General features: G+C 54.9%; 1 protein-coding gene across 6 annotated transcripts in view; it reads left to right on the forward strand.

Moving 5' to 3' along the window:
- Positions 1 to 19,987, forward strand: part of SQSTM1 (sequestosome 1) — a 29,274-nt gene that overhangs the window by 2,222 nt on the left and 7,065 nt on the right. For 5 of the 6 annotated variants that reach the window (XM_063810996.1, XM_063810995.1, XM_016954447.3 and 2 more), the window contains exons 2-6: positions 3,063 to 3,171; positions 14,422 to 14,517; positions 15,281 to 15,510; positions 15,605 to 15,746; positions 16,570 to 16,650. In XM_063810996.1, coding sequence (XP_063667066.1) covers positions 14,469 to 14,517; positions 15,281 to 15,510; positions 15,605 to 15,746; positions 16,570 to 16,650 — 502 coding nt within the window. In that variant the 5' untranslated portion in view covers positions 3,063 to 3,171; positions 14,422 to 14,468. Of the gene's footprint in view, positions 1 to 3,062; positions 3,172 to 12,269; positions 12,598 to 14,421; positions 14,518 to 15,280; positions 15,511 to 15,604; positions 15,747 to 16,569; positions 16,651 to 19,987 lie in introns of those variants that run through there. The other variant, XM_001153075.7, reaches the window with a different exon arrangement.

Below are 19,987 nucleotides of genomic sequence, written 5' to 3' on the forward strand. Positions count from 1 at the left end.
AGGCCGAGGCAGGCGAATCACGAGGTCAGGAGATCGAGACCATCCTGGCTAACACGGTGAAACCCCGTCTCTACTAAAAAATACAAAAAATTAGCCGGGTGTGGTGGCTCATGCCTGTAATCCCAGCACTCTGAGAGGCTAAGGCAGGAGGATCATTTGAGCTCATCAGTTCAAGACCAGCCTGGACAACATAGTGACACCTCATCTCATTAAAAATTTTAAAACAAATTTTTTTGGATTTTTTTGTAATTTTATTTATTTATTTATTTTTAGTTTATCTTATTTTTTTTTTTGAGACGGAGTCTTGCTCTGTCGCCCAGGCTGGAGTGCAGTGGCACTATCTCGGCTCACTGCAAGCTCCGCCTCCCGCGTTCACCCCATTCTCCTGCCTCAGCCTCCCGAGTAGCTGGGACTACAGGCACCCCACCACGCTCGGCTGATTTTTTGTATTTTTATTAGAGATGGGGTTTCACCGTGTTAGCCAGGATGGTCTCGATCTCCTGACCTCGTGATCTACCTGCCTCGGCCTCCCAAAATCCTGGGATTACAGGCGTGAGTCACCACCCCGGCCTTTTTTTTTTTTTTTTTTTTTTTTTAAGACGGAGTCTCGGTCTGTCGCCCAGGTTGGAGTGCAGTGGCACCATCTCGGCTCACTGCAACCTCAGCCTCCCAGGTTCAAGCGATTCTCCTGCCTCAGCCTCCCGAGTAGCTGGGATTATAGGCGCCCGCCACCACGCCTGGCTAATTTTTTTTTTTTTTTTTTTTTTTTTGAGACAGAGTCTCGCTATGTCGCCCAGGCTAGAGTGCAATGGCACAACCTCGGCTTACTGCAACTTCCACCTCCCGGATACAAGCAATTCTGCTGCCTCATCCTCCTGAGTAGCTGGGATTACAGGTGCACGGCACCAAGCCCGGCTAATTTTTTTGTATTTTTAGTAGAGATAGGGTGTCACCATGTTGGTCAGGCTGGTCTCAAACTCCTGACCCCGTGATCCACCTGCTTCAGCCTCCCAAAGTGCTGGGATTACAGGCATGAGCCACTGCGCCTGGCCCTTTTTTTTTTTTTTTTTTTTTTTTTTTTTTTTTTTTTTTTTTTTTGAAACGGAGTCTTGCTCCCTGGCCCAGGCTGGAGTGCAGTTGAGTGATCTGGGCTCACTGCAACCTCCGCTTCCCGGGTTCAAGCGATTCTCCTGCCTCAGCCACCTGAGTAGCTGAGATTACAGGCGTGTGCTACCACACCCGGCTAATTTTTATATTTTTAGTAGAGATGGGGTTTCACCATGTTGGTCAGGCTGGTTTCGAACTCCTGACCTCAGGTGATCCACCTGCCTCAGCCTCCCAAAGTGCTGGGATTACAGGTGTGAGCCACCGGGGGCACCCAGCCTAATTTTTGTATTTTTAGTAGAGATGGGGTTTCACCATGTTGGCCAGGCTGGTCTCCAACTCCTGACCTCAGGTGATCTGCTCACTTTGGCCCCTCAGAGTGCTGGGATTACAGGCGTGAGCCAACGCACCGGGCCAACAATTTTTTTTTAAATTTAAATTTAAATTTTTATTTTTTTATTTTTTATTTTACTTTAAGTTCTAGGGTACATGTGCACAATTTGCAGGTTTGTTACATATGTATACATGTGCCCGGTTGGTATGCTGCACCCATTAACTCATCATTTACATTAGATATATCTCCTAATGCTATCCCTCCCCTCTTCCCCCACCCCACGACAGGCCCCAGTGTGTGACGTTCCCCACCCTGTGTCCAAGTGTTCTCATTGTTCAATTCCCACCTATGAGTGAGAACATGCGGTGTTTGGTTTTCTGTCCTTGTGATAGTTTGCTCAGAATGGTTTCCAGCTTCATCCGTGTCCCTACAAAGGACATGAACTCATTCTTTTTTATGGCTGCATAGTATTCCATGGTGTATATGTGCCACATTTTCTTAATCCAGACTATCATTGATGGACATTTGGGTTGGTTCCAAGTCTTTGCTATTGGGTTGGTTCCAAGTCTTTGCTATTGTGAATACTGCCGCAATAAACATACGTGTGCATGTGTCTTTATAGCAGCATGATTTATAATCCTTTGGGTATATACCCAGTAATGGGATTGCTGGGTCAAATGGCATTTCTAGTTCTAGATCCCTGAGGAATCGCTACACTGACTTCCACAATGGTTGAACTAGTTTACAGTCCCACCAACAGTGTAAAAGCGTTCCTATTTCTCCACATCCTCTCCAGCACCTGTTGTTTCCTGGGTTTTTAATGATTGCCATTCTAACTGGTGTGAGATGCTATCTCAATGTGGTTTTGATTTGCATTTCTCTGATGGCCAGTGATGCTGAGCATTTTTTCATGTGTCTGCGGGCCAACAATTTTTTTAAGGAAAAAAAAAAAAGTGACTCAGTTGGGCACTGTGGCCTACGCCTGTAATCCAAGTGAGACAGCCAAGTCTAAAGGGGTCCCGCTTTGGGAGGCCGAGACGGGCGGATCACGAGGTCAGGAGACTGAGACCATCTTAACTAACACGGTGAAACCCCGTCTCGACTAAAAATACAAAAAAATTAGCCGGGAGTGGTGGCGGGCACCTGTAGTCCCAGCTACTCCGGAGGCTGAGGCAGGAGAATGGCTTCAACCTGGGAGGCGGAGCTTGCAGTGAGCCGAGATCGCACCACTGCACTCCAGCCTGGGCGACAGAGCGAGACTCCGTCTCAAAAAAAAAAAAGGTCCAGGAGAAACTCCCACACCTGCCTAAGCACTGGAAGAACTGGGTAGAGCCACAGAAGCTCTGCAGGGGGGAGGAGCTCTGCAGGGGGGAGGAGCATGCAGGGGGAGGAGCTTTGCAGGGGGAGGAGCTTTGCAGGGGGAGGAGCATGCAGGGGGAGGAGCTATGCAGGGGGAGGAGCTATGCAGGGGGAGGAGCTTGGTCTCATGTTCGGGGTGGAACTTGGGATTCTATCTGGGAGGCGAGAAACCAGCTAGCGGGACTCTCTCTCGCTTTGCTGAGAGTCCCTGTTTCCCTTTTTTTCCTTCTTGCCCAATAAATTCCATTTTTCTCCCTCTTCAAAGTGTCTGCGAGATTAATCTCTCATGGCCGCTGCACAAGAACCTGGCTTTTAGCTGAACTAAGGAGAAAGTCCTACAACAGTTTGGCGTGCAACATGGGGCTTGAGAAAGGGTGAGTGAGATGCAAACCAAGAAATTTTTTTCCTCTCTTTCTAAGCCTATTTATCTTCGGACTTCTGAGGGGGAGGGGAGGGGAAACCGTGACCCCACCCCCTTGGTCTCCATGGCCTTTTCCTTACTTCTGGACGGATGGGCGAACGGCGGTTCTCTGTCACCCAGGCTGGAGTGGGGTGGCTCCATCTCGGCTCACTGCAAGCTCTGCTTTGCGGGTTCACACCATTCTCCTGCCTCAGCCTCCCGAGTAGCTGGGACTACAGGCACCCACCACCTAGCTTGGCTGATTTTTTGTATTTTTAGTAGAGACGGGGTTTCACCGTGTTAGCCAGGATGGTCTCGATCTCCTGACCTCGTGATCCGCCCGCCTTGGCCTCCCAAAGTGCTGGGATGACAGGCGTGAGCCACCGCGCCCGCCCCTCCATGAAGAAAGTTTTTCTAAATGAAAAATGTTGAGGACGCTCAGGAGAGAAAGAACAGATTAAGGAATGATGTCCACCGCACAGACCTCAAGGCTGTTATGCATGCAGGGCACAGTTCCAGTGCAAATGTCCGCAGGGACGGCATGAGGGCCCCCACTGGGTGCCTCGGGCTCCTTCCAGGGCAGCAGTTGAAGCGGGTCGTACTGCAGGCCTGCAGAAAGGCTGGGGTTCCTCTCCTATTCGGGTTCCTTCCTGATGGAATCCTAGGTTTTCAGCGGTTCCTTCCTGATGGAATCCTAGGTTTTCAGCAGCTTCCGGAGGCCGCCTGGACTGCAGAAGGCGCCCTGGGCGTGTGTACTTCCACCTCCGCAGGCGCTGGCATCTCCAGGCTGCTTCAGGCCGCTTTGGACCTCACCATCGTAGCATCTGCGTCTTCTTGAGGTGACTGGAGCCCGTCTATGGTTTCAGCCATTGACTTCTGGACATGGAAGTGTCGAGGCCATTTTTGGCCCCTCTCATATCCGGGAAGGGCTCCGTGCCCACTAGAGGTGCAGTGCAGCAGCCAGCTCGCAGCAGCGCTCCCGTAGAGCTGATGGCATTGGCAGGAGTGGCGGCTCAGCACAGGGAAGTTCTCCAGTGCCCAGGCCCAGGCTTGCTCTCGGTTTAGGTCCCATGGCACGTGGGGCTCTGGACCTGCCTGCCTCCAAGACAGCTCTTCCAAGGTTGATGGTTGGAACTCCACAGCCTCAGCCTCCCAAAGCTTGACCAGGCCCAGCCATAGCTAGTCTAGGAAAAGAGCAAATGGCCGTGTTTTTATATTTTGCCGTTTGCATTTCAATATTAATTTTTTTGGTAATGTAATGCATTCAAAACATGGTTCCCCCCCCCCCAAAAAAAAAGAAAAAGAAAAAAGCATGTTTCTAACCAGGGGTCCTTCATCTGCTGCAGATGCCAAGGGTGTCCCTGGCACAGTAAAAGTTTGGAAGCCCTGCCCTAAAGCCTCACCTCACCTGGCAGCTGGGTGTTTCATTCATAGCAAATGTTCTGTATATTCACCATGTACCAAACACACATGTCACTAATGATACAGACACATGTGCACTGACATTGACCTCCTCACTGTCTTACTATAGTCCCATCCACAGCCACCTTATCAGAGTCCATGGGACTCTGACAACTTGTAATGGGAAAATTAACCGTGCCTGTAAGGGTGGACGGCCTGGGTAGCGGGAGGTGGTTGGTGAGTACCAGGAAAGCTGGCCCTGGGGCAGACCTGGGCAGGGCAGAGCACAGCTTGCAGGACCTAGTACACAGTGTTGGGAATTGAATTTGGGTTTTGACCTTTGAAGCTGTGCATAAAGTCTAAAACAAGAAGAGGAGTGGAGGCTGGGGTTGTATTTGTATTTTAAAATGAGCATTTGCCACACAAAGCCAGGAGCTTCAGACCAGCGTGGTTAACACAGCGAGACCCTCCTCTCTGTGAGAAATTTAAAAAAAACAATAATAAAAGCCAGGCATGTTGGCATGTACCTGTAGTCCTAGCTGCTCAGGGGGTGAGGCGGGAGGATCACTTGACTCCTGGGTTACAGTGAGCTCTGATTGCCACTGCACTTCAGCCTGGGCCACAGAGTGAGACCTTTTCTCAAAATAAAATAAAATAAAATAAAATATAACCTTTTGGGCAGGCATGGAAAGGGGCTGGAGAGAATAAGAGGAAACAGAGATAAGCCCCCTCCCTGGGAGCACAAGGGACTCATCCCCAGACATGGCACCACAGGCAAACAGACACTGTCACAAAACTAGCATATTATCTTTCCTAGAAGTCCTTTGTTTTCCCCAAGTGCCCTTTCCCCCAACCTTTTGTTGGTTTACGAGCTCTCAATTCTAACCTCCTAGTACACGAATAAAAATGTCTATCGGGGTGGTGGCGTGAGCCTGTAATCCCAGGTACTTGAGAGGCAGAGGTGGGAGGATCCTCTGACCATAAGAGTTCCTGACCAGCCTGGGCAATACTGACTCCATCTCAAACAAAAAACAGAAAGCTATACAACTCCGTTTCTCTTGCTAATTTGTCTTTTGTCAGTTTAATTTGCAGGCCCCAGATGCTGAATCTAAGAGGGCAGAGGAAAAGCTTTTCCTCCCTGACATAACCATCCAGGAGAAAGTCTGGAATGGAGGGTCAGAGGGGTAGGGAATGGAGTTAGGAGAAGTAGATAGATTCAGGACAGTCTTTGGAGAATGTACATCACTGAGGTCAAGATGTCCTAGGGAATGGCCCTTCTGGGTTCACAATTCTGCTTCCGTCCGTTAACAGCAACTTAGTCCCTTCTGTGCCTGTGGGGATAATCAGTCAGGATAGGCTGGATTATGCTGCTCTAACAACCCCAAATTTCTCTGATCTAATAAAAGTATACTCAAAGCTGTATACCCTTCAAGGGTCCCCTGGGGTCTCTGCTCATTGTAGTTCCTGCCCTGGCTACAGGCATAACCATGTGGAAATCAAAGGCTTTCTTGGCAAAGAGAAAGAGAGCTCTAGAAGCTTTGGCACTGGCAAATAAATAAATGCTTGGCGTATAGGTGATATATGGCTCTTCTGGCTCAGGTCCTTGGCCAGAATTAATCACATGGTCTCACCTCAAGGGAACAGGTGAGTTAAATGCAGAAAAATATTCAAGCTGGGTGAGGTGGCTCACACCTGTAATCCCAGCACTTTAGGAGGCCGAGGTGGGAGGATTGCTTGAGCCTAAGAAGTTCATGGTTGCCGTGAACCATGATCATACCACGGCACTCCAGACTGGGGACCAAAGTGAGACCTTGTCTCTAAAAATTAAAATATTTAGAATGTTTCCTGGCATAAAAGATGTGCTACATGTGTATTATTACTGTTGCTATTGCCAGAAAGTACAATCAACAGGAACTGCTGGTGGCTTGACGGGGAGCACATGGTCATAGCTGACTCCCAGGTTTCTGGCTTGTATTGTGACTGTTTCTGGCCTGTATTGTGACCATCACTGCCATCAGGAACCCTAGAGCAGGTCGGGTATGGTGGCTCACGCCTGTAATCCCAGTACTTTGGGAGGCTGAGGTGGGTGGATCCCTTGAGGCCAAGAGTTCAAGACCAGCCTGGCCAACATGGTGAAACCCCGTCTCTACTAAAAATACAAAAATTAGCCGGATATGGTGGTGGGCGCCTGTAATCCCAGCTACTTGGGAGGCTGAGGCACAAGAATTGCTTGAATCCGAGAGGTGGAGGTTGCAGTGAGCAGAGATCAAGCCACTGTACCTCAGCCTGGGCAACAGAGCAAGACTCTGTCTCGAAAAAAAAAAGAAAAGATAACCTGGAGCAGGCATGGGGTATACGGCATGGGTCACTACTCTTGGATACAATTGACGAAAACCACAATCAACTGGCTTAAGCCGTTTTATAATCCAGCATTAGGGCAGCCTGGATCCAGGGGTCAGATACTGAGATCAAGCTTTGATCTGCTCAGGATTCCCCCCTCCCCAAGGCTCCTGCTTCCAGATGACCCCAGTGTGCATTTCATCCGCCAGCGTGGGTCACATGTCCATCCCTGACCAGGGTGCTACAGTGCTCTGGTTGGCCAAGCTTTGGCCATGGGTTTACCTCACCCTACCTTTACGCAAGAGTATATGGTGGCCTAACACAGGTGGGGGACCCTGCTTCAATACCAGCCTTTATCCATAGATGACCCCATGCCTTCTGCTCCAGAGCATCAGGGTTATAACACATGGGACACATGGGGCACACATACACTCCCACGCAACATCCACACACCCCACAAAACTACCTGAGCCCACATAGTCAGGGCAGGGACAGGCACAGAACAAAGTGGGTGCACAGGGACTCGCAGGGAGGTCGAAGAGCTGAGTCTGGTCGGGAGGCTGAGGGGGAAGAGCGGGCACTGGGCTGCGAGTGTGCAGAGCTGGAGGTGGGGGACTGCGGTAAGTACCCGTCCTGGGGTGCGGGCCCTGCTGGGGAGCATTGGGAGCAAGAAGGGTTAGATCCTCAAAGGAGGATAATTCTTCCAGAAGGTTTTCTTTGTTTTGTTTTGTTTTGTTGAGGCACCAAGATTGGAGTGCAGTGGCGCCATGTCAGCTCACTGCAACCTCCGCCTCCAAGGCTCAAGCAATTCTCTTGCCTCAGCCTCCCGACTAGCTGGGACTACAGGCACCTGCCGCCACGCCCAACTATTTTTTTTAATTTTTAGTACAGATGGGGTTTCACTCTGTTGGCCAGGCTGGTCTCGAACTCCTGACCTCGTGATCCGCCCACCTCGGCCTCCCAGTGCTGGGATTACAGGTGTGAGCCACCGCGCCTGGCCTCTTCCAGAAGGTTTTCGATGGCAGCAGGTGGAGGGGAGCGAGAGGGCCATCGCTCCTGCTGCAAGGGCAGCCCCCTCCACGGGATCCCACACTCCTGACCCGTTCAGTATAGACGGGGTACTCCCGGTGCGGCCTGTCTCCGCTCTGTCTGGCGCTGGCGCTCCTAGAGAAGGCCATGCCGACCTCTCCCCCACCTCGCTCCAGATTCCCCTTCTTGAGCTGCTTTTCCCACAGTCCCTCCAGGCGCCACTGAGAGCCTCCCGTCTTCGATGGGCTTGGGGCGCCTGGACCCTTCCGGGGTCACTTTGCCGTCTTCCTCCAGCCCCCCTCCCTACTCCTTGTCGCCGCCCCCCCGTCTTTTCAGGGCCTTGCGCACTCAGGCTGGCCCTATGCTTTGGGGTACCCCAGCAGTGCCCCCGGGTCTCCGGCCACCCGGTGACGGAGGAAGGGAGAGGCTGGCGAGGGGGCGGCGCCTTAGGTCCCAGCGCGACCCACCTCTCAGCCCCTCCCGCCGGCTACAGCTGCGCGGGACGAGGCAGGGACCTCGAGAACACCGGGGACTTGCGGGCCGGTGGCCCCGGGCAGGCCACTTCCGACGCGGGTGCGAGGCCTTCCGCGGGCGTGCACGGTTGGGCCGGAGCCGCGCCAGGGGCCGGGACACGCCTGGGGTCAGCGCTGGCGTCGCCGCTCGGGTGGGGTGGGCCGGGTTCGGGTCCAGTCTCCTCCCCCACGGGCGGCCCGCGCCCCGTCTTCCAGTGACCCCCACATCCCTTGCGCCCCGAGCTGGAACTTCGGCAGGTTCTGCCCCGGGCCGCGCGCGCTTTCTGGGGACCAGGGCTGTGGTTCCTGCTCCGCGTTGTGCCTTTAGACACCGCCGGGCGTTCGTCCTCCATCCCTCCCTCCTTTTCCCCACTCCGCGGTTGACGAGGGCCGCCCCCAGGTGGCCATGTCCCCCGGCATGGACGACCCCTCAGTGCCCCTGAGGGCCCAGGGTCTCGCCCCCGTCCCGAGGCAGGCCATGTTTGAATTTATTTGGAGAAATTCGCCCAGCCCAGGGGACCTCTTTCTGCAGCTCTGGCCTTCCAGTAGGAGAGGGTCCCTGGGGCTCTCAGGCCTGACAACTTGGCATCACTGAATTCTCTAACCATGTCTGTCCATGACTTGAACTCCTTTTCTTTTAGAAAGATCTTTGCAAACCCCTTGTGGGCGTGCCCCTCCCATGGCCCCAGTGCCTCTTGCCTGGGCTTTGGGCTTGTCTGAAAGGGCTAAAAGGGGGTGATGTCTGGCCGGGCGGGTGGCTCACGCCTGCAGTCCCAGCACTTTGGGAGGCCGAGGTGGGCGGATCACCTGAAGTCAGGAGTTCAAGATCATCCTGGCCAACATAGTGAAACCCATCTCTACTAAAAATACAAAAATTAGCAAGGCTTGGTGGCAGGCACCTGTAGTCCCAGCTACTTGGGAGGCTGAGGCAGGAGCAGGAGAATTGCTTGAACCTGGGAGGCAGAGGTTGCAGTGAGCTGAGATCGTGCCACTGCACTTCAGCCTGGGTGACAGAGAGAGACTGTCTCAAAAAAAAAAAAAAAAAAAAAGTGATGTCCAGTGCCTGGGGATTTTTCCTAGGGAGTGGTCAAGGAAGGCCCCACTGAGGAGGAGACATTTAGGGTGGGAAGTTGCCATGTAGGGCAGGAGTGGAAAGGGTTTTGGACCAGAGGGAGAGCCAGGGAAAAGTCACCAGGTAGAATGAGCTGGCATGATTAGGAAGACGGCAAGGGAGGGCTGTGGCCCTCCCATGTGAGTGGAAGGGAGTGGCTGCAGCGCAGAAGGCCTGGAGGCCCCCGCACAGACCAGGGCCTCTGTAGAGGAGGAACTCATCCCGTGTCCCCTGTGATTGTCAGTCTCCCTAAAGATGGCCCAGAGCGGTGCGGCCTGAATCCCTCAGTGGCCTTGTCTCTGGCTGCCCCAGCACCCACGCGGACACTTGACTCCACGCCCCAAAGAAAAGAAGCGAACCTGGGAACACCACTGCCAAGGCATAGGATTATTTGGGAGGGGGAAGGGGGAACTGAGGAGGTGGTTACAACATGCTGGGCAGCAACAGACAGAACCAGACCACCCCTGTGGCTGCCCCGGCTGGTCTCCTGGGACCACTGGGCACTTGGCTCAGGCCTCTCCTGCCCTCCCCACTCTTCCACCTCAGCCCCCCTGCAGTCTCTGTCCTGCCCTGACCCCCCAGCTTACAGCCCCAAAAGCAGCTGAACAACTCGCACACCCACGGGGCATCGCCTGGGAGGGCAGCCCAAATCCTTCCACTTCAGCCCCATTTGAAAGATGAGGAAATGAGAGGCTGGTCCATAGTGGGTCTCGCGGCTCAGGTGCCGAGCCTTCCCTGGGCATGCACGCCGGGCCCTGGAGGGTGGGAAGGGGCCAGTGGACGCGGGGAGCCTGCGGGGTGGGACTGCATCGGGAAAGGGGAAGGAGTCAGAGGCGAGAAGGGGGACAGTGTCTGTTTGGCTCCAGCCGCTGCACGCTCTTCCTGCTCAGGGGACTCACGGTGACCCCGGAGCCACTCCCCAGCCCAGCCTCCAGGTAAGAGGTCACTGAGATGGGTGGCAGCAGGGGCCGGGGATCCCCCTATTACGACAGCGGTCATGGGACGCTGACTCACTGCCGGCCAGACCACCTGACCTCCGCGGCGGGAGGAGAGGGCCCTGCCAGGGGGTTCCCGCCGCGCCTTGTTTACCTCCGGGAGGCCTCGGCCTCGCGTGGGGGCAGGGCGGCCGCTGGGGCCGCAAGGCGTGCGGGGAAGGGCCAGAGCCGGGGTGTCCACCCCAGCTTCCCAAAGACCCCCTCTTCTGTGCTTCCTTCTCCCCTCCCCACCCCCCAGTCTCTTCACATGCCCCTAGCCCCCGCGGAAACTTCCCACGATCCCAAACGGGCCAAATGGCGAGAAGGCAAAGGAGCTCCTTCTTGGGGGTGAGTGGGGCGCCTTGAGCGCTTCCTCAAAGCTATGTTCCCAGAGCCACAGGCCTTCCTTGTGTCCCTCACCCTGCTCAGACCGGGCCATAGCCGGGGGCTGGGGCAGGAAAGCCGGCCCTCGGCGGGGGCCACGTGGCTCTCAGGCGCCTGGGCTGCTGAGTCACGCTTGGCCAGCACCTGTCTGTAGGCCACAGCCTCTGCCAGCATGCCCCTCTGTGTCCCCTGCCCCTGTCTGCAAGGCAGTGGCTCCAGCAGGCCCTGGGGCATTTTCCACTCTCCACCGCCAGATGCAGGGAGAGGCCTGAACCCTCTCCACAGGGCTGCTCTGGGCAGGGTGGAAGACTTGCCCACTTCGGAGCCCTCCGGGAAGGATCATTCACACCTGTGGACCAGCCCCTGCTGTGCGCACACCCACACATCACCTTCGCACCTGACTGGCCCCATCCAGCCACTCATCCCTCCCTCTGGGTTTCCTCCCCTGGGAGGTTTCTCCAGCTCCTGCAAGCCCTGGGCTGAAATGGCATGAGTTGGACCCAGCAGGTTCTGACCTACTCACAGGACCTTGCCTGGGAGGCTCCAGAGGGTGACCACTCGTCCTGCCCCTCTCCTTGCCCCAGTTCTGGCGGACAGGTTACTCTGGTGGCATAAAGCAGTGTTTCTTCCTTCCTAGCTGAGGAGGCTGTTGGCTGACCCCCTTGGCTGCCCACAAGGCCAACGGGCCTGAGCCCCCACAGGGCCATGGGCATTACCTGCTGAATTGAGGAGCCCATAAGGAGTCACTTGGACCACAGTGAACACTTGGCGACCACTGACACTCAGGAGACCTTAGCTGGTCCTCCAGCACCTCTCAACTCCACTCCTACTAAACTGGGAACTTCTCTGGTGCTCAGGCCAGAGTCGGGGTCAGTCACCGAGGATGCTATGCGCTGTAAGAGGGCTGCCACCGCGGCAGGCTGACCATGGCAGGGTCGGAACAGCAACCTGAGAGCCAGCTTGTTCTGGCCAGCAGTGCCCACTGGGCGGCCTAGCAGCCTCCTGATATGGGGGCTGTGTCCCCCTCTCCCTGCACTGGGTACCCCCAACTGAGAATATTGCTGAGTCATGGCCAGGCCCAAGCCTGGGAGGGGCGAGGGGCTGGACCCCCGCCAGTACCCTGATCCCAGGTGCAGAGGCTGGAGCCCAGGCCTGTATGAGTGCCAGGGCCGGTTTCTTGGGGTCCTCGGTGCACCGGGGCAATGAAGAGAGGGGTCAGCAATGAGGGGGCCGGGAGACCTGGAGCGAGGGGTAGCGGGGAAGGGGAGAGTAGTGAAGGGGCCTCCGCAGGGCGGCTCTCGCGCCGCGACGACGCTGGCGGGGGCGGGGAGGGCGCGAGAGACTCCGCCCCTCTCGAGGCGGGGCGGGGCCTCCGCGTTCGCTACAAAAGCCGCGCGTCGGCTGCGACCGGGACGGCCCGTTTTCCGCCAGCTCGCCGCTCGCTATGGCGTCGCTCACCGTGAAGGCCTACCTTCTGGGCAAGGAGGACGCGGCGCGCGAGATTCGCCGCTTCAGCTTCTGCTTCAGCCCCGAGCCTGAGGCGGAAGCCGAGGCTGCGGCAGGTCCGGGACCCTGCGAGCGGCTGCTGAGCCGGGTGGCCGCCCTGTTCCCCGCGCTGCGGCCTGGCGGCTTCCAGGCGCACTACCGCGGTGAGCGGGCCGGGGAGCGGCGGGGGCGGTGACGCAGGCCGGACACGGCCTCCTGCCGCGGGGTGGCTGCCCCCTCCCTTCTCGGCGACGCCTGGCGGGCCGTGAGGGGGTCTGCGCTGGCTGCTCCCTGGATGGCGGTGGCCTGCATGGCTCCCCAGTTCGGTCATGGGAGCCGGCCTGGTGACTGGAGTGGTGACCCAGGCCGGGACCCGCTGCTCAGCGTTGGCCCCCTGGGGCGGTGGAGCCCTGCCGGCCGTGGGCTCGAGCCTGGGGGCGTCAGACGCCCCCTCCACCCCCCGCGCCGTTGGGGATTTTGGCAAGGACGCGCCGGGGCGAACGCTCTGGCTCTCCGCGGGAACTGGGTGGTCAGGCGGGCACTCGGGTTACACTGACACCTTGCTGCGCCAGGTGGTGGGTTCAGATAATGCCCTGGAGGAGCCGGGCGAGCGCCGGCGGAGGGGAGGGAGTGACGCGGGTAAACAAGCGCGGGGGTGCGGGGGACTCGCGAGCGCCGCGACAGCGCCTGGGAGAAGGGCACTGATTGCCGGCGGAACGCTCCAAGCCAGGTCGAGTACAGATGTTTTCCCATTGGCAAGTGGACGAGAACGTTCTTCAGAAGTGTTGGTGTGGGCACAGAAGCCCCGGAACTGTTTCCTGCTGCGCTGGTGTGACCAGTGGCTGCTGGGGGTGGGGTTAGGGAGGTGGTTGTGGCCAGGAGGGCGGGAGGTGGCCAAGGCCCGCCCCTGGGAGGGTGCAGTGCTAGGACCTCCCTCTGGAGTGCTGCCAGCCTGCCAGGCCCTCTCCTATTCTTAAAAAAAAAAAAAACATTGTGATGTTATTGAGCTGTAACTGAAATAAGGGTTCACCCATTTAGTGTACAAGTCAGTGGTTTTCACTATTTTGATAGGTTTGTGGACCATATTCAATGTGAGAGCTTTTCATCACCTTATAAAGGCCATACATACCTTTTATCACCCCCTTATCCACATGCCCCCAGCAACCTCCTTTCTGTATCTATTCATCTTGCAATCCTGGACATTTCATGTAAATAGAATCAGACAATGTAGTCTTGCAAGTGGTTTCTTTCACTTAGTGTAATGTGTTCAGTGTTGTGGCACATATCAGAACTAGTTTTTTTTGGAGGAATAATATTCTGTTGTGTGGACAGGCCATGTTTTGTTTACCTGCTCATTAGTTGACAGACATTTGGGTTGTTTGCATCTTTGGGTGCCTCACCTGTGCCCTCGGTGGATGGCGTGGTTTGGTCTGCACAGCTGTGCTTTAAAGCCATTTCAGCTCACATGTATCTGTCACAAATGGAGACTACATACAAATACGTGTCTTTCAGCTTTGTTAGGGAAGGAAACAGGCAGATGCCCTTGTCTTCTCCTCTCCTCCCAAGCCACTAGAAGTCTAAGGCCTTTGTGGGGCTGGGCCCCTCAGGAGCAGGTCACAGGCAGGGATCTCCACAGTTGAAGACGGACATGGGCCTGGTCGGATGGGGAATGAGGTGGCACGTTTCTGAAGAGGCAGCTGGCCCAAGGCTAAATAAGTGCAGCAGCCAAAGCTGCTGCCCCTGTGCACGGGCCCTCCGCCCCCTGCATGTGGCTGTGGTCCAGGGCCCAGGTCGGAGCACTCACCTTCCAGGAGGTGCCAGAGCGAGGGGGCAGTCTTGCCTCTCACTCCTGCCCTCCGTGGCTCAAGTAGGTGTGTTTGTTTATAGCCCTGTGAGTGTCCCTTTCATACTGGCCTCAGCCCATTCCAGCAGCTTATGTCCAGCTGAGAACCCCTGGGTGCTCACGTGCTGTCTTTTAAACAATCTAGATGAGGACGGGGACTTGGTTGCCTTTTCCAGTGACGAGGAATTGACAATGGCCATGTCCTACGTGAAGGATGACATCTTCCGAATCTACATTAAAGGTAAGGGGCTGCTCTGGGGGCTGCCTGAAGCCAGCTCAGCTTGTACTCAGTTCCCTGCTGAGTAAAAAACAGGGCTCGATGTTCCACCAATGAAGGGGTCAGCAATTTGAGGGCTGTTTAAGACAGAGACATAGGCCAGGTGTGGTGGCTCACGCCTGTAATTCCAGCACTTTGGGAGGCCGAGGCGGGCAGGTCACCTGAGGTCAGGAGTTTAAGACCAGCCTGGCCAACATGGTGAAACCTTGTCGCTACTAAAAATACAAAAATTAGCCGGGTGTGGTGGTACATGCTTCTAGTCCCAGCTACTCAGGAGGCTGAGACGAGAATCACTTAAACCTGGAAAGTGGAGGTTGCCATGAGCCGAAATCACATGACTGTACTCCAGCCTAGGCGACAAAAAAAAAAAAGACATTTTAAGTGCTGTGCCTGACCTGAGAAAGAGGAGTCCATGTTCACTCTAGGGATGGGGTCTGGTGCCGTGGTGCTTGGGTGAAGGGCAAGGCCAAAGCTGTGCAGACAGGGCTCCTTGCTGCTGCTCTGCTGCCTGGGCCACAGTTCCTGGGTAACAGACACAGGGACTGGGAACCTCCTAGCAGGTTCTTGGTGGCTCTGCTGCCCTCACCTAAGTGGCTGAATTTTGTGTGGATTCCATGCTGGAGAGCAGGGCCAGGGGCCTTGCTGGCAGTGACAGCCCCACAGTGACGATAGGCGGGGAGGACTTTAGGGGGCCCCACCTTAGCGGCTCTCTTTACCCTTCCTGTAGAGAAAAAAGAGTGCCGGCGGGACCACCGCCCACCGTGTGCTCAGGAGGCGCCCCGCAACATGGTGCACCCCAATGTGATCTGTGATGGCTGCAATGGGCCTGTGGTGGGAACCCGCTACAAGTGCAGCGTCTGCCCAGACTACGACTTGTGTAGCGTCTGCGAGGGAAAGGGCTTGCACCGGGGGCACACCAAGCTCGCGTTCCCCAGCCCCTTCGGGCACCTGTCTGAGGTGAGCAGGCCCTCTGTGCAGGCCTGGGGTGGGCTCAGGGTGGCAGGAACCTTGACCCGCTCACTGCCTGCCGCTCTGCTAATTCCTCCCCCAGGGCTTCTCGCACAGCCGCTGGCTCCGGAAGGTGAAACACGGACACTTCGGGTGGCCAGGATGGGAAATGGGTCCACCAGGAAACTGGAGCCCACGTCCTCCTCGTGCAGGGGAGGCCCGCCCTGGCCCCACGGCGGAATCAGGTGAGGCTTGTGTTGGAACCAGCTTCTGATTGGTGACAGTAGTCAGGCAGCCTGTGTGCAGGGCCCTTGTGCAAAGCGTGTGTGCAAGGCAAGAATTCAGGATACCCCCCACCTTCCTGGTGCCCTACAATCACACAAGAACCCTGCAAAGTGGGGAGTATTCTCTGCATTTCCCAAATGAGGAAACTGAGGTGCCTAAGTGCCTGAGGCCACAGATTTACCTGCACAGCCCTTCCTACCTCAGGAGGCTGCCCTCTCAAGGTACCCTGAGGTGCAGGCAGGGAGGCCCTTCCAGCCCAGGGGTCTTTGGTGCACTTTGTTCTCTTCTGTGATGGTTGTCAGGAAGATCAGAGCCAAAGTTGCTGAAGTCCTTTTAAGCACAGTTATAAGTGAAAGACTTAACCGTTAGCTTTGTAGTCTAGATTTTTGGATTCTGATTTTATTAATGTTACTGTGTCCTGTGAATCACCTCACCCTTTGGGACAAAGGTGGGGATGTTTGCTTGACTTTGAGTAAATAACATATTTACTCAAGGAGGTGATCAATATTCACAGTGTACTGAGCCTGAGCCTCTGTGGGGTTGCTGAGCACCAAGGTCACAGATGAGGGGGAGATGGCACGGGAGAGTGGAGATGCTCTCTGTGCAGGGCCAGGGGGTGCAGAGTGGGAGGAAGGAGAGGGGGATGCTGAGTGGGCCACTGGACAAGATGTCCGGGTTAAAGATCACCCGGGAACACAGGGACCTTGGCAAGAAGGTGACAGGACTGTGACAGGTATCCAAGGCATTAAAGATATCTTTATCTTATCTTTGTAAAAATCAAAGCTTCTGGTCCATCGGAGGATCCCAGTGTGAATTTCCTGAAGAACGTTGGGGAGAGTGTGGCAGCTGCCCTTAGCCCTCTGGGTGAGTGCACCTCCTTGCCCAGTGCTTCCCTAACTCAGCCTGCACTTTATGTAACTTTCACCTGGAATACTGCAAAGGAATGGGTAATTGACATGCCTTTGACACTGGTGAGGATTTGTTGCCTCAAATCAACCTTTAGTAGTGCTGGACCACAGGCAACTCAAGGTTGAATTCCCTGACAAAATTCTCGAGCTTTCTACATGGAGTGAAGTAGAATCAGCTGGCATTTGGTTGGGATAATCCCAGTGAGGGAGGGTGACCAGACTGTGGTTGCAGGTCTTGCCTGTCACCTCTGACTGCCCTCCTTTGGGTGAACAATAGTCTGCAATTTCCCCTAAGCTAGGCCTTGGGATTTGGACTTTTGAGGACCTGGGTAGTAGTTAGTTGACATGCTATTTATCTTTTCCTTCTTTTAGTTTACAACCCCCAAACCTTTCTGGTGCTTCTGAGTGCTGGGCCTGCCTCAGAGCGGGGAGAAGGTGGAGGCAGGTGCTCTGGGTGACACCCAGTTCTGGTGCCTCAGGTTGCACAGTGGGTCTGTGGGGTGGGTGAAGGTGCCACCTGACCCCAGGCATGAGCTCAGGCTCTGAGACCCCTCCCCACTGGGCTTTAGAAAGTGCCTGTTGCGTCTGGCTAAGGGTCTCGGGCGGGTGCTGCAGGGTTAGGCATGCGGCAGTGAGAATCAGTGAATGAAGCCAACTTCTAGTTCAAGATGACGGTGGATCTGTGATGGCAGATGGATCGCTGGGACACTTGCATCTCTCGCTAGACGAGTGAGCTTGTTTTTGTGACTGCAGTGGCAGGCTGTGTCCACCCAGCCTGTCCAAAGGTTGTGTTCAGTGTCTGAAAGAATGCTGCTAGGAGGGGCGTCCGAACCCTGCCTGCTGCCTCCTGTGGCTACAGGGCGTGACTGCCATCTGCTCCAACTCTGCTCATTCCGATTGTTTTTTTTTTTTTGAGATGGAGTCTTGCTCTGTCACAGAGGCTGGAGTGCAGTGGTGCCATCTCTGCTCACTGCAACCTCCCCCTCCTGGGTTCAAGTGATTCTCCTGCTTCAGCCTCCTGGGTAAGTGGGATTACAGGTACCTGCCACCACGCCCAGCTAATTTTTGTTATTTTTTTAGTAGAGACGGGGTTTCGCCACGTTGGCCAGGCTGGTCTTGAACTCCTGACCTCAGGTGATCCACCCGTCTTGGCCTCCCAAAGTGCTGGGATTACAGGTGTGAACCACTGCGCCCGGCCTTGCTCATTCCACTTTGAGGCGGCAGTGACATCTTGGCATTGCTTCTGAACTAAACAGCCCAAACACACATGGCTTCTGTACTAGAGTTTAGAGGCGAAGTCAGAATAGGAAAGAAGAATCGCTAGTCTGGTTTTTTTTGTTTTTTTTTTTCTTTGGGACAGACTTTCACCCTTGTCGCCTAGGCTGGAGTGCAGTGGTGTGATCTCGGCTCACTGCAACCTCTGCCTTCCAGGTTCAAGCGATTCTCCTGCCTCAGCCTCCCAAGTAGCTGGGATTATAGGTGCCCACCACAACGCCTAGCTATTTTTTGTATTTTTAGTAGAGACGGGGTTTCACTGTGTTGGCCAGGCTGATCTCGACACCTGCCTCGGCCTCCCAAAGTGCTGGGATTACAGGTGTGAGCCACCGAGCCCGGCCAAGAATCAGTATTCTTAATGCTTTCCAAGGAGGGTAAACAGTGGAGCACCGAGGTCATGATTGAGAGATCGGCTGTGCCTAAATCCTGCCACTCACTCTGGACGTAGTAAAGGTCTGAGAGATTGCCGGTGAATTTGGAGGTATGAACAAGAGTCCTTCACTCAAAGAACAAAGGAGACATCCCGGGACGTCACAAAACCAAGTCTAGGTTCAGGTAGAGACTTTTAAAACAGTGCAGATCCCCAGACCTTACCTTTTTTGATCCTGGTGAGTGTTGGTGGGGCCTGGGATTTGTCTGGGAGGCTGCCCAGGTGCTTGGGGTCACACTGTCTCAAGACCCACCTGTGCTGGTGCAGCATCTCAGAACTGAACTGGACACCCCACTTGGCACAGACAGGAATAATCTTGCAAATGCTCAGATGTCTTTTTTTTTCTGAGATGGAGTCTCGCTCTGTCGCCCAGGCTGGAGTGCAGTGGCACGATCTTGGCTCACTGCAAGCTCCGCCTCCCGGGTTCACGCCATTCTCCTGTCTCAGCCTCCCGAGTAGCTGGGACCACAGGCGCGCACCACCACGCCCGGCTAATTTTTTGTATTTTTAGTAGAGACGGGGTTTCACCTTGTTGGCCAGGATGGTCTCGATATCCTGACCTCGTGATCCACCCGCCTCATCCTCCCCAAGTGCTGGGATTACAGGCGTGAGCCACTGCACCCAGCCCTCAGATGTCTTTGAGCACTAAAAGCTAAAGGCTTAAAGTGGATAGAATTGCTTTCTCCTAACTAGGGAGGAGCCTGGAGCTCTACAAACAAGGAATATTTCAGTAAAATAGACTGAGTGGTTTCAGCTGAGGAGAGCCAGTGGAGGAGCGGCTTAAAGACTGTTGTGGAAGTTAGGGCTAGTTTCTTTCTTTATGAGGAACTATAAGCCGGATGACTCACAGGTTAACTGCCTAGAAGGGACTGTTCCCAGAGCAGGGCCCAAAGGGGAACGAACGAGTCAACAGCTGCCTCCCGGTGGCAGTGTGTGTAGGGTAAGCGGCGGCTTTCATGTGAAGTGCCAAGGCCTTTTGGTTGCGGGGGTGAGAACCTGCTGAGGGAGCCACCACTGAGACCCAGGCTGCTCCTGGCTGGGAGGCTGCAGGCCCCGAAGCCACAGGGCCCCTCCTGGTCGTGAATTTGATAAACCGACACGCAGAGGCTTTGTGAGGCAGCAGGGCACGGAGCATTGTCTAGTCTTTTTTTTTTTTTTTTTTTTTTTTTTTAAGTGAAAGCACATTTCTTAAGAAAGTAAAGGAATACAAGAATGGCTACTCCATAGACAAAGTAGCCTGTCCACTCTTACGATAAGGCCTGAAAATCTCACGCTTTCATCACCAAGTTGGAGAGATCCTAATTCTATAATTGATCTGTTTACAGGCGAGTCTCATTACCCATTTAAAAAGCATATGGGTATTGATTGTACTATTCTTTCGACTTTTCTGTTTCAACCTTTTTTTCTTATCCTTTTTTTTTTTTTTTTTTTTTTTTTGAGACAGACTTTTGCTCTTGTTGTCCAGGCTGGAGTGCAATGGTGTGATCTTGGCTCACTACAACCTCTGCCTCCCGGGTTCAAGCGATTCTCCTGCCTCAGCCTTTCCGAGTAGCTGGGATTACAGGCATGCACCATCACGCCTGGCTAA

The sequence above is a fragment of the Pan troglodytes genome, chromosome 4 (genome assembly GCF_028858775.2).
Source record: "Pan troglodytes isolate AG18354 chromosome 4, NHGRI_mPanTro3-v2.0_pri, whole genome shotgun sequence".
NCBI classification, from domain to species: domain Eukaryota; kingdom Metazoa; phylum Chordata; class Mammalia; order Primates; family Hominidae; genus Pan; species Pan troglodytes.